The sequence below is a fragment of the Penicillium griseofulvum genome (assembly GCF_001561935.1).
Source record: "Penicillium griseofulvum strain PG3 chromosome Unknown contig_79, whole genome shotgun sequence".
Classification (NCBI taxonomy): Eukaryota; Fungi; Ascomycota; class Eurotiomycetes; order Eurotiales; family Aspergillaceae; genus Penicillium; species Penicillium griseofulvum.
In genome coordinates, this window is record NW_024467420.1 from 2,428,473 (window position 1) to 2,440,449 (window position 11,977).

The 11,977-nt window shown below is 47.9% G+C and overlaps 6 protein-coding genes across 6 annotated transcripts; 2 read left to right on the top strand and 4 right to left on the bottom strand.

Moving 5' to 3' along the window:
* Positions 1-97: 97 nt before the first annotated feature.
* On the bottom strand, positions 98-1,517 carry PGRI_008100 (type III PLP-dependent enzyme; the record flags this gene model as incomplete). Its single annotated transcript, XM_040788523.1, has 2 exons — positions 98-1,155; positions 1,217-1,517. 2 exons carry the CDS (start codon positions 1,515-1,517, stop codon positions 98-100), a joined length of 1,359 nt encoding a protein of 452 aa, XP_040652295.1.
* Positions 1,518-3,619: 2,102 nt separating this feature from the next.
* Positions 3,620-4,772, bottom strand: PGRI_008110 (protein N-lysine methyltransferase family protein; the record flags this gene model as incomplete). The annotated part of the gene is made up of 2 exons (XM_040788524.1): positions 3,620-4,244; positions 4,309-4,772. 2 exons carry the CDS (start codon positions 4,770-4,772, stop codon positions 3,620-3,622), a joined length of 1,089 nt encoding a protein of 362 aa, XP_040652296.1.
* Positions 4,773-5,037: 265 nt separating this feature from the next.
* Positions 5,038-6,144, top strand: PGRI_008120 (uncharacterized protein; the record flags this gene model as incomplete). Its single annotated transcript, XM_040788525.1, has 1 exon — positions 5,038-6,144. The coding sequence occupies one exon, from the start codon at positions 5,038-5,040 to the stop codon at positions 6,142-6,144; it is 1,107 nt and encodes a 368-aa protein (XP_040652297.1).
* A 643-nt stretch (positions 6,145-6,787) lies between these two features.
* On the bottom strand, positions 6,788-7,428 carry PGRI_008130 (uncharacterized protein; the record flags this gene model as incomplete). The annotated part of the gene is made up of 2 exons (XM_040788526.1): positions 6,788-7,357; positions 7,417-7,428. 2 exons carry the CDS (start codon positions 7,426-7,428, stop codon positions 6,788-6,790), a joined length of 582 nt encoding a protein of 193 aa, XP_040652298.1.
* A 1,024-nt stretch (positions 7,429-8,452) lies between these two features.
* PGRI_008140 (uncharacterized protein) lies at positions 8,453-9,589 on the top strand (the record flags this gene model as incomplete). Its single annotated transcript, XM_040788527.1, has 4 exons — positions 8,453-8,623; positions 8,683-8,703; positions 8,859-9,005; positions 9,068-9,589. The coding sequence occupies 4 exons, from the start codon at positions 8,453-8,455 to the stop codon at positions 9,587-9,589; spliced, it is 861 nt and encodes a 286-aa protein (XP_040652299.1).
* A 154-nt stretch (positions 9,590-9,743) lies between these two features.
* Positions 9,744-11,976, bottom strand: PGRI_008150 (uncharacterized protein; the record flags this gene model as incomplete). The annotated part of the gene is made up of 9 exons (XM_040788528.1): positions 9,744-10,099; positions 10,161-10,224; positions 10,271-10,485; positions 10,535-10,844; positions 10,903-11,323; positions 11,376-11,692; positions 11,746-11,829; positions 11,879-11,898; positions 11,946-11,976. The coding sequence occupies 9 exons, from the start codon at positions 11,974-11,976 to the stop codon at positions 9,744-9,746; spliced, it is 1,818 nt and encodes a 605-aa protein (XP_040652300.1).
* Position 11,977: the final 1 nt, after the last annotated feature.

Consider the following 11,977-nt stretch of genomic DNA (forward strand, 5'->3'; position numbering starts at 1 on the left):
GCCCCAAGGGTAGAGGTCATCGAACAAAAAGTGACTCCAAAAAAGACACAATTGCAAACGAGTGGAAAGACAAACAAGTGTGACGACAAATATCAAACTAGTAATTGAGCAGAGCGGAGGCACCAGGCTCGCTAGAAATATAGATCACCTCGTGGTTGTCCGAGAAGCCGTTGAAACGGGTAGCGCTGCACTTGGTGTAGGCTCCCATCTCCTCAAAGTAAAGCCAGTCGCCGGTGTTCAAAAGGGCAGGCAAGACAATACGTTGAGTTATAACATCAATGCCATCACAGGTAGGTCCCCAGATAGAGTAGGTAACGTCCTCCGAAGTCGCAGAGTTCGGAGAAGCAGGCTGGGAGCCGTCCGAGGCACAGGTGAGAACCTGAGCGACGGGGTGCTGATGATCAAAGATGATGTTCGAAAAGTTTCCATAGACGCCGTCGTTCAGGTACAGCATGAAAGCATCACGAGAGGGATCTTCTGGATCCGGAATGTCACGCCGCGCAATGACGTTGGCAGCCAGTGTGTAGGCAGTTGCTACATAGTAGCGACCGGGCTCGGCAATCACACGAATGTTGGGCGGGAAGTAAGTGTCCACGGCTTCGCCAAGAATGCCCGCGAACTTCTCAAATGTGTCCTGGCAGAAGCCGCCGCCAACATCCAGAGTGTGGAGTTCGTGGCCGATCTCTCCCGCCTGGTCGAAGACCATGCGGGCATCTTGCACGGCCTTGAGGAAAGCCCGGGGATCCTCGGCGCCAGATCCGACGTGGAAGCTGACACCGACGACCTTAAGGTCCAATTTATAAGCCAATTCAAGCAAAGGACGAGCCTGGTCCATGGAAGCACCAAACTTCATGCTCAGCCGGCACAAGCTGGTCGAGTCATCGGTCAAGATGCGGAGGTAGAGTTCCGCCTCCGGGAAGGTGGACTTGATCTTGTACAGCTCATCAGCATTGTCGAAGGTCATCTGCTTAACGCCGACCTCGGCGGCGTAGCGCAAGTAAGACTTGGTCTTGCAGGGTTGCGCATAAATAATGCGGCTAGGATCAATGCCCGTCTGAAGGGCCATATCAATCTCAGACTTGGAGGCACAGTCGAAACCGTTTCCAAGCTGGGCCATGAGCCGGAGTACTTCCGGGTCCGGGTTACACTTGACAGCTGTTGGTTTTTCGTTAGCGGGGGTCCTTGGTCGGGGATGCAGTGGCAGAGAAAGGCCTACCATAAAAGGGCTTCACACGGCCCAAGTTCATCTTCCAGCGCATATGCTGGCGGTAGACTTCACCCATATCCGCCACATAAAAAGCATCCTCATCACCAGGACCACAGTGGTCCACATCCACTTCCGCCGCACGCTTCTTCAACACATCCAAAACAAGCTCCTTGGCAGTCAACGATGATTGCAACAATTTGTTGTCCCCATGACTGCTGACAAGACAAAGATGGTCCAGACTATTGGTATAGTCTTTTCTGAAGGTGCATACTTCAGCAGTCGATACACACGCAGTCGGTGCCATAACCATGCCGCTGCGACTCAGCACAATAATAGAAGAAAAGAGAAATAATAAGAGGTTTTTAAACCGGCAGGCGACTGCGCGTTAGGGAGGACGAAAAGTGTCACAACCGTAGTTGACTGGACCAAGCCTCCTAGACCCTTCCCCCTGAAGAGGAAGAACCTTGAAAGAAGTCCTATGCGGCAGCTCAGAGAACGAGGGAATAATCTCCGGGGACGTCAACGGGACGAAAAAAGGCGCACCGGACGAAAATTCAGAGAAGACCAGGAGGTGGAATGTTGTTAAGAGTGTCGCGGAGACGTTGAGTGGAGACAATTTGGCTAAGAACCAGAATGGAGGCTACTGGAGCCGTGGTGACCGAATCGCCTTTGGGGATTCCAAAGGCAGGGTCGAATAAGTGGGCCTAAATGACCGGAAGAGATCTAAGAGTAGGATTGTTAGCAAGCCTGGTATATTTTCCAGGTGCTATGATAGCTATGAGAGAAAAAAAAGGACGGATGAGAAGAAGGGGTCGAGAGTTTTGTGAGAAATTTTTCTTTTGGGGGGGCAGTGAGCGAGCTTAGGGCACACGACCATTGGGGGAAATAAAACGCCGCACGGGGTCACACACACACCCCAAAACAAGTTCACTTGGAAATTAAAAGACTCACCTTGTAAATAAGCTGTGCAAGGACCCAAAAAAAAGTAGGGGAGTTATTGAGGGATACCTGGAGAGAAGATGACGGAGGCTGTACTTCGTGGGGAAGAAAAAAAAAAGTGATGCTTACTCAGCGAAAAAAGGGCTTGTACTTCCCAAGGGCTTCTGTGGTACACAACAAGACATCTATGTTTTTTTCGTTCTAATACTATTTTGGATAAAGATGCGCGATTATATTTCGGGCTCTTGTTTAGGCATCCATTAATACCTCACGATAGGTCTTATATTTGTGACTGCATCATGCAGGAGTCGAATCCCATGCAGATATCGGAATTACTGGATTCAATGGCAGCGGTGTGTGTACTGTCTATGATTTGTCCTCGGTAGTATATCCCTGATGATCAAACTTATACTTGAGTCTAGGTACTCCGTACTCCGTACATCCAGGTACATACGTGGCATTGTTGGTCCGTATTCTGTACGGAGTACGAGGTTTATATTTTTAGTGCATAGAGCTATGTGATATAGACGTGCAGGTGATAGCATGCACAATGCCGAGGAATATGCCGTAAAATTGGAAGGATCAAGCTCTCTAGGCGAGAATATATGACGCACGTCTGATACTTGATTCTTCTGCGCACGGACCAGGTAAATCAACCAACCTTTCTTTTCCCATTTCCAAAATCTAGAGCGGAGCCCAGTCCGAGATATTTAGTGATCAACATAGCTCCAATGTTCCTCAAGATGCCAATACAGGGTGATCATTTCGTAAATGTATACTCTCCTTACACAATGTAGCAATTTGCAATCATTCTCTGAAATGATACGATACTGAATTGTATTCTGTATGAAAAAAAAAGAACATCGATACTAATTTTTGCAAACCTTATCGGAACCCGGAATTTTACACCGGGAGAGTTCCAAGGTTCGGACTTCTACTTCACATTATGTATATCTATAGCCCATATACCTAGACCTCAAGTACCCCGTAACCAATTGAGGCTCTAAATTACGCATTTCTTCAGTAAATTCTTACTCTATGTAACGTGCTAACATACATTAAATTCTTGCGTAACTCCAGTTTTTGGACCCACCATGACAAAGTATGGTTCTGGTCCACCCTAATTACGGAGTATTTTTCATATGTTGTATTCCAGAACACTGAAAATATACAATTAGGTAAGCACTGAGAATTCCAAGGTTATGATAGATCAGACTTGTCAACCTTGTACAGGGCTCGTGCAGGTGCTTGCTTTATATCAGCTACGCCATCATCCAGAAATTAAAATAGTACCCTTCAGAGCAAAAAACCCGCATTGCCTTTATTTGGAGTATCTACAAGGTTTTTGTTATTGCGCCGTCTCACTGCTTGGTTCCTATGCTTCAATGTGGTTCTTTTATTGTTAGCTCTAGGGCGTTATATTTTCTTTCCAGGGGGATGATCCTTTGCAATGGTTGTTTCGGGGTAAATTTTCTATATGCTATTTCCCCCGGTTGATCGACTGTAGCAGTAAAACTCAATCTCATCCACATCATCGTGTTGCGAGGGGATCTCGACGCTGTCCTGCACCGCCGTAAATCCCGCCGACCGCATCAAGTCGAAAAACACCGTTTCGCTGTCATGTCGTCTTTTCAAAGCCACCAAAATGATTGCCTCCGAAGATGTCCGAACCAATCGATCGAGCGTAGACACTAGCGCTGGCAGGCTGTCTGCATTGTAGGTGCAATCAGAGACAAGAATGAGCTCAATGGGCCGGGGACAGAGCTCATCTGGTGGGTCGTCCCAGTCGAGGTTTTGATAGCGAAGACTGGACGTGGCTGCGAGTTGGGCAGCATTAATATTGCGTGTTACTATGTCCTCGACCTCAGGGAGGTCCGTGAGTATGACCGAACAGTTGGGAAGCATTGTTGCCAATGCAATTCCCACTATCCCACATCCGGCACCTAGTTCAACGACCTGAAGAGGCTGGCTGCGGTCGATGGATAGGACGTGTTTCAAAGCTGGTATTTTAGGTTCAGTTCCTTGGCTGCCATTACGGGCCGTCTTTATATTATCACAGATCATGTGAAGATATGTAACTGTTGCGAGGCCCGCATCCCTAGAAACATTGCTGTTTAGCACCTCGGGGGGGAAAACAAAAGGTAAGTAGAAGGGTGGATTACCATATGTGTCGAGCAATGCTATTTCCTGTCTCTTCCCATATTTGTATGGGAACTGCTTTGCCGCTGTATTGAATCTGTCGTTGAACCAGCTTCTCCGCTGGCACAGATCGAGACCCAAATGGAGCACTTGTTGCACCAACCACTAATGGTATGAGAGGATACTGGGATACAGAATATCCTGGTAGGTTCGGCACTTGAACCGTCAACACCATGGACTGCTGGGCCAGATTGGATGGGAGAGGACCCAATGTAATAGCAAGTTCGCGATTACTGGCATTCCATTTTATCGTTTTCTCAAACAGGGCCCGAGAGGAATGGTCACGGGCTATCACCATCAAATCAACATCTTCAGCGAAAAAACAGTCTCCCAAATCAGTGGTGATGCAGATAAGAGCGGAGAGGTAGATGGACCCTTTCTGCTGCTGGATCCTTGGGGTTTTCAAGAACCGAACATAGTAGACCATCCTGAATATATCGAACAATGCTCTCTCCAAATTCCCTCAATGACCCTCTTTCCCTCCTAAACGCATCCTCATCAATCCAAATTTCCCCCAGGAAATTACCCGCGCTGACTCAGCAAGGAATGACATCGCCAGGTAGGATTCGTCTCGACTTCACTTGCCTCTGCTCAACCCCTGTAACTTTTCCAATGTCGCCGGCGACAGCTGGTGGAGCGAATCACACGAGATTCATCGTTAGCAGTATCTATTGTCGACACGGTTGCTCAATATGATGCGACCGCGCGACCCCCGCATCCGACAACGGATCAATCAGATCTCCCATAACATTGAGACCGCCAACGAAACTGCGCAAGAAGGACTTTATACTTTCTCCCACAACTACATATCCCCGTGTTTTGAGTCCATTGGAAACTGCGTGGCTGCATGTACAGCACCTTGCCTCCCGAGCCGAGATGACCACCTAAGACGGCGACGACGCGGTCAAACCGAAGCCAACTTTGATTTCTACGATGATTGGGCCAACGAAGAAGAAGATGACGGCCTGATTGGATGGAGTACCGGCGAACTCGACCGCCTCCTTGCTGGCAGCGGGCTGGCGCGCGGACCTGCTGACCAGCCGCGTCGGCAGAGGAGGATGAGCTACGGAACACGCAACACGAGGCGAAGGAGCACCGTGCACATTCCAGACAATCGCGACGACCCGACTGTAATTCCAAGCTCCTCTCTCCTTGGTTTTCTCGAGCGCTTTCCGTGGAGATTCGGTGCAAGGGGAGTCAAGTATCGGCCTTCGGCTGCTGATCTCCAAGAACACCCCGGCGCCCGGCGCTATGCGCATGAAGACGAGCCACTAATGGAAGCTGTGGATGATGATGGAGTTATATTGTCGCCTAGCCCTACTAGGAGGAATCGCAGTGCCACGCAATCATCCCGCGGAACGGACAACTCGCTTAGCTCGCGCGGGGATCTCTTCCCTAGTGATGAGGAGGAAGATGCAGTGCCACTTGATGATGAGTTTGCGCTTGCTTTCGGGCGCCGTGGAACGGGCTTGGAGTCTGATGATCAGTCCGGGGCGAAGTCTGAACTTATACAGTCTACATCCGCGTCCAGTCTCGGTGGTGCATCCTCGAAAAAGACAAAGAAGAAGAAGAAACGATCTCCAAAACGATCGGCTAGTGCTCAAAGTGACACACCGTCGATGGCAGACTTGAAGACAGAAGAGCAGCGTGCGGCATTGGAAGAAGAAGCGGATATTGAGAGACGACGGCTTGCTGCACACGAGCTGGCTTTGAGTCGAGGCCTTGATACGGGAGGCGGTGATAAGGTATGGAATCCTGCATCTTCTGGTCTCAGCGAGAAAACCTTGGAATACACCTAACCGGATTACTTGATTAGCCCGCCGCAACACCCACTAATTCAAGTCTCCGATCACAAGAGCAATTTAATACCCCGAGCAAGACCTTCAGCGAGTCGTCAAGTCGCCGGATGTCCAGCAACCAAACTGAGCCCTTCCCACCGCTATCCATGTCACCTTCATCTATGGCCATGGATTCTCCGGGCTTATCGAAAGACTCGTCAAGAGCTATGTCCCCTCATGAGCTTGACGATTAATACTTCACTCGATTGGTCTTGATGGCTCTTCACACGCATTGATGTAATTTGCTTTGGGTGATTATCGAGGACCTCTGCCATTGATCACCTATTTTTGTATGATATTAGCGACTTTTGTTACACTATACCCCCATGAATTCATGAGTCTCAGGAGTGGCAGAACTTCTCGAGCGTTGCAAATTGAAAAAAAAAATAATTTTGAAATTATGATAAACGCAAATTGATTTTGAGGGTCGGAAAGCCATGAATCGATGACTCTTCGTCGAATCTTGCTATGGGCATCGCACCCATTTTCTGCTACACAGTCCTCAACATTCATCAACACAGCATCATCATGCTGCCCCTACCACCCCATTCCCAAAATCTCAAGTCGCTTTTAACTTCTTTACATTAAACGGCGCAAGTCCCCTTCAAACATTCTTCGTTCCCTCATTTCCCTGTCCACCAGCCTCAATCTTGACATTTTTTACTTCACCCACCACACCACCAGTGTGATTCCTGCTGATTCTCCTAAGCATATTCCACACCTGCTCATCATGCCGCTCCAAATCCCAAGGCGGAACAAATCTTTCAATACTCCGAGAGGGATTATCATACTGGAAGATCTTCAACTTAGCACCAATAGCAAGAATGCCATAGATAGGCGCTGCATCTTCCGCGAAATTGCGATACCGAAACGCAAGATACAGCTGTAGCTCTTTCTGTCCATTTTCCCACTGATTATCATCCGCTCTATCGGCACGTTGATAGTACAACACAAGAACTGGATTCTGGAGACCATCTTTCAAATGTGAAAGTTGGAGTTCGGTCCAGTCTCGACATCCTCGTGCACCACTGTGGGTGTATGGGCGAATGAAGAAGCCTTGTGTTGATGGGAATCGTAGGTTTAAGATTGCGTTCCAGGTGGCTAGTCCGTCTGCTTCGACGTTGTCGTTACGGAGGGTTCGGACTAGCCATTTGATGACGGGGACGCAGGTGTACTGGGATATAGGAACTGTTAGATGGGGAGGGTCCAGACAGGTAATTATATCTCACTAACGTTGTTAGACATGGCTCTGGATTCCGGGGTTTACTTCTAGTAGTGCACTGCATATAGGTAGTATTCAAAGTGGTTGGAGGTCAAACAGGAGGGGATGTCCTACTCCTAGGTAGAATGAGGCTCTCTAAGACTTTTGCTTGTTTTGTATACTTTGCACGGTTGTTTCTTACCGGCTTTGTTCATTAAATACCTACATAATATAATAATATCGACCATCACTGGCTACATAGACAGAGAGGAAAGTATGCAATAACAATTTTAAGTACAATAGAACACATGATGTAATAAAACGCAACTTCAACATGCTTGTATTAAGGAACTTAGTAAAAGCAATAAGACTAAGAGCCCTGTAGCATTATTTAAGCTATAATCACTGCCAGGACGGTAGGTTGGTGACATCTTCATGGATTTGATCTCTGTCCCCGGCCACCAGTGGGACGCACGTATCTCATCGTGGGGAACTGTGAACGTAGAAGACAAGCTGCGAACGCAGCATAACACTATGTTATGTCGCCGTTGTTCGTAGGTGAGAGGTGAGAGGTGAGAGAAAGAAAGAGATGAGACGGGGTTAATATATATATATCATCACATTTGACTAACCTCCCTATGAGGCTATCTATATGTATAGACTTTTGAGCAGTAAACTCTCTATCATTATTTACCTTTTGGTCACTTCTTTACTTCTTCTTGCTCCTCATAGATACTCTATATATTGTTCTGTCTACTGTTGGCCTCAGAAATTATCCGAGCAGAAGTGACGGAGTCACTTCTTTGATAAATTCCGAGCTTCGATTGGGATCAGGTTCCTTCTCTACTGTGATATGCCTCACTTTCAAATCAGATGAACTTGACCGTCGAGGAAATTCAAGAGAGACGGGAGGGAAATTGCGGGACATCCCACGCCCCACGCGGGGCATCCCCAGCACGGCACACGAATTGCCATTCTAATCTGCTTGAGATGCGAGACTGAAGTGCATATTAAAGCTCTACATCAAAATCCTACAGCTTTGCACCGCACAACCTTGACTATCCCAAAATGGCCAAAGCCGAATCCGACCTCAGATCCATCCTCAATGGCGGTTTCAATCCTCAGAAGTTCCCCTGGTACGAGCCAGAATTGACCGAGGTACCTGAGCCAGCAAAGACTCTACTCGAAAAGTACAGCAAGATACCCCCTGGGCAGGAGGTGGATCATGTGAAGAAAGTGGTGAGTCTTTCCCATCTCAGGGTAGAAGTGTCTGTGTTAATGACAATGGAATGATCCAGAGAGATCGAGCATTCGCTGTGGTAAGTAGATGTTTCTTAACCGAGAACTTGTCATAAAAGCGCTGTGGCTTGCAATGCTCACATGTGTGATGCTCATCAGACGCATTATGGCTACGGAGTCTTCACCTCCCTCTAGGGGATTATAATTGACCAAAGATGCTAATAAATGTCCTCAGTTCCCATACCCTTGTATTGGGTCATTCCGATTTTTAGATTTGAGTATCCCACAGTCACCGCTGTACCCTGAAATCCTAGATCGACTCAAGTCCGGCCAAAAGCTACTCGATGTCGGATGTGCAGTGGGGCAAGAACTGCGTCAACTGGTGAGACCCCAGACATGCCCTTCAGAGTCCAGAATAATGAATAGAAAGTTAACATACCACAGGTCTTTGACGGTGTTCCTTCTGAAAACCTCTATGCCTCAGATTTGCGCCAAGATTTCTATGACATTGGGTACGACCTTTTCAACGACCTTGATCATCTCAAAGCCCAATTCATTGTAGCGGATATATTCGATGACAACTCCGATCTGGTGAAGAATCTAAGTGATAAGATTGATATTGTTAATGCGGCTTCTTTCTTCCACCTTTTCAACTGGAGCCAGCAGCTCCTTGTTGCGAAGCGGCTCGTCGGTTTACTTCGGGATAAACCCGGTTCTCTCCTAATCGGGCGACAAATTGGTTTAGTAAACCCGCCTCCCCCAGAAGATGAGGAGGCTGCCGGTAAGCACTATCGTCATGATCCTGCTACGTGGAAGAAGTTCTGGGAGCAGGTTGGTGCTGAAACGGGGACGAAATGGGAGGTGGAAACTAGGATAGAGGAGTGGGCTGGGGCAGATAAGATGATGAAGGATTACCATGAGGGGATGGACACTTTCAAGCTGAGGTTTAGCGTTCGAAGGCTGTGAGGTAGTTCCTGTAATACTGTGATTTGAAGTGTAAATGGCTTGTTTCTAGATTACATCAAGCAGCGGTTCTTCGTGCACCACTAAATCCTTTTCCGGGTTGATGATAGTTCACCGAGGATTTGCTTTGACACTCGCGAATTGCCTATGTGCAGCCTTACTGTGTATTTGGCTCAAAGTGTTGGGATGTAGTTGCTAGAATGGTAGAGTCGTACTGGAAAGGTGGGAGTCCAGGCTGTAACTGACGCATCGCAGTCTTCTGCATCTGTGGTAACTGCGTTGATTCATCGAATAACCACGGTGGGTTTGCAAGAGACATTATCTCCTGGTCAAATATAGTCCATGAATCGTCTGCGCTTGGGCCTGGGAATGCCAATGCCACACTTGTTTCAGGGGGAGTATGCATGGCTTGCATACTGGACTCGAGCCTGTGAAATAGAATGGTATGAATGCTTGCAGCGGACTGGTTTCTTCGCTCTAGGCTTTGGAGGTGTGCTTGGATGAGATGCAAATCTGGATTAGAGAATTAGAAGAGGTTGATGGATCCGTTTTTCCGGACTTAGATATGCCATACCATCTTGGTGAGTCATGCCGTCTTCAACACCTTGAAGAAGTAATACGGCTGCCCATGTAATCATCTATTTTGTTAGAAAGGAGAATTACTGACTCTGGGGCTGAACTTACAACCAAGTCCCAATTGGACCATATGCTCGCATCATCTTGTCTCAGCCTCAACACTGCTCGAGCCGAAACGAGTAGCTCATGTCGCTCAAAAGAACTAATGTTCGCGGGGCTGAGATCAAATCCACGAGCAGGGTGATAGATAGAAAGCACATATAATTTGTGTAGGTGATATTGGAGTAGAATGAGAATACCTTGTCGATCAGACGGAGTGGGCTCTAAACGTAGTTAGTTCCAAAAATTGGGCCATTACTCGTGGACACTCACGGGATAAGCCATTATATCGCACCAGCCAGTCATCAAGTTTCCGTGCCCAATGCCGGATAACCTGCAAGTCATTTTCGGTAAATGGGGACCGCGCTGTAGGCACGCTGTCCGCATCATCTGCATTCATAGAGGACCATATGCTCGGTAGCCCACGGCTGACAAAATGGCTCAGTCCAAAGTGCATCATTTCGGCAAGGCCCTGGAAGGCATTTCCCTGCTGGCTGTCCAGCCGCTGCATGTTTGGAGTTGCAGCATGTCGTGGGAGGAGTGGATAGGACATATGCATTGAGGCGTGTTCGATGTCAATGACCTGAAGCAAACAAATATAAACAAATTATCCAAATTTTCGGATTTGTAGTCGTTCCTACCTGAAGACCGGAGAACAAGCCCCGCCATTCTTGCGTAGTGGAAGTCATATCTACTGGACAATGATCAAGCCAGAGACGATATGCCATTGCAATCCAAGAGCCTGTGGCATCAACGTATGCCTCGCAGCTCAGACTAGCCATGATCAATCCAAGGATATCGTGGAATGCTTTCTCTCTTTTGGATTGTGGATGCTCTTCGTTCTTCTGCTCTTGCAGGGAACTTGGGTGCATAGACGGGGTCACAAGCTCAGCGATAGCACTATAAATAGCGGCAAGATATCCGGAGTCCAATGATGCCAGCCCAGAAGACGGATGGTGCAGAGCAGATATGTAGAGCACAGAAGCGAGCAATACGGGGGTCGGAGAACCGAACGCGCCGTGGTCTGTTAGAAAGTGAAGAAGTGGGAGATCTTTCAAGAAGCTGTGATATTATCAGATATGGAACTTCACATGGTGATTTAAACAGTACATACGAGCTCCATAGTTGCTGAACAACTGATCGCGACCAGACACTGTCATCTGGAGCCGGACGAGTAATGACTCGTAAATGTGCAAGCGCAGTCCATACGCCATGTAGTGCCACGCCGTCAATCTCTTCTTCGAGACTTACCTCACGAGACATGCTACATTCATCTTCGGGGCCCTGGGGGTCTTGGGGTTCATCAGTGATACCCAGCGCAGCCTCAATCCTGGCCAGCCGGTTCAGGATTGACTGGTGATCCGGAATCATTGGTAGAGAAGCAAAAGCCTGGTCTTGTTGCATCTCCATTAATTCATACATCGCAGATGCCTAGATTAGATGTTAGATTGGTGTCCGGTTGATACCGAGGTGTCTTTACTCACATTGGCCCGGGGCTTGAAGACACAGGCTGTTCGAGTGTGACGACAACGGCGACATGGAGGAGGTCCAGATACTTCACATTTCATCTAAATGATATAAGTTATCTTACTAGAATATTGACAGTTGCGTCCATACCTTCAATCGTCGGCAATTTACTAGGGCCGGTTAGCTTCTCTCCACAATAGGCCGTGTTCGGACTCACCACAAGCCTTGGTCGGCTTAGGGCCGACCATG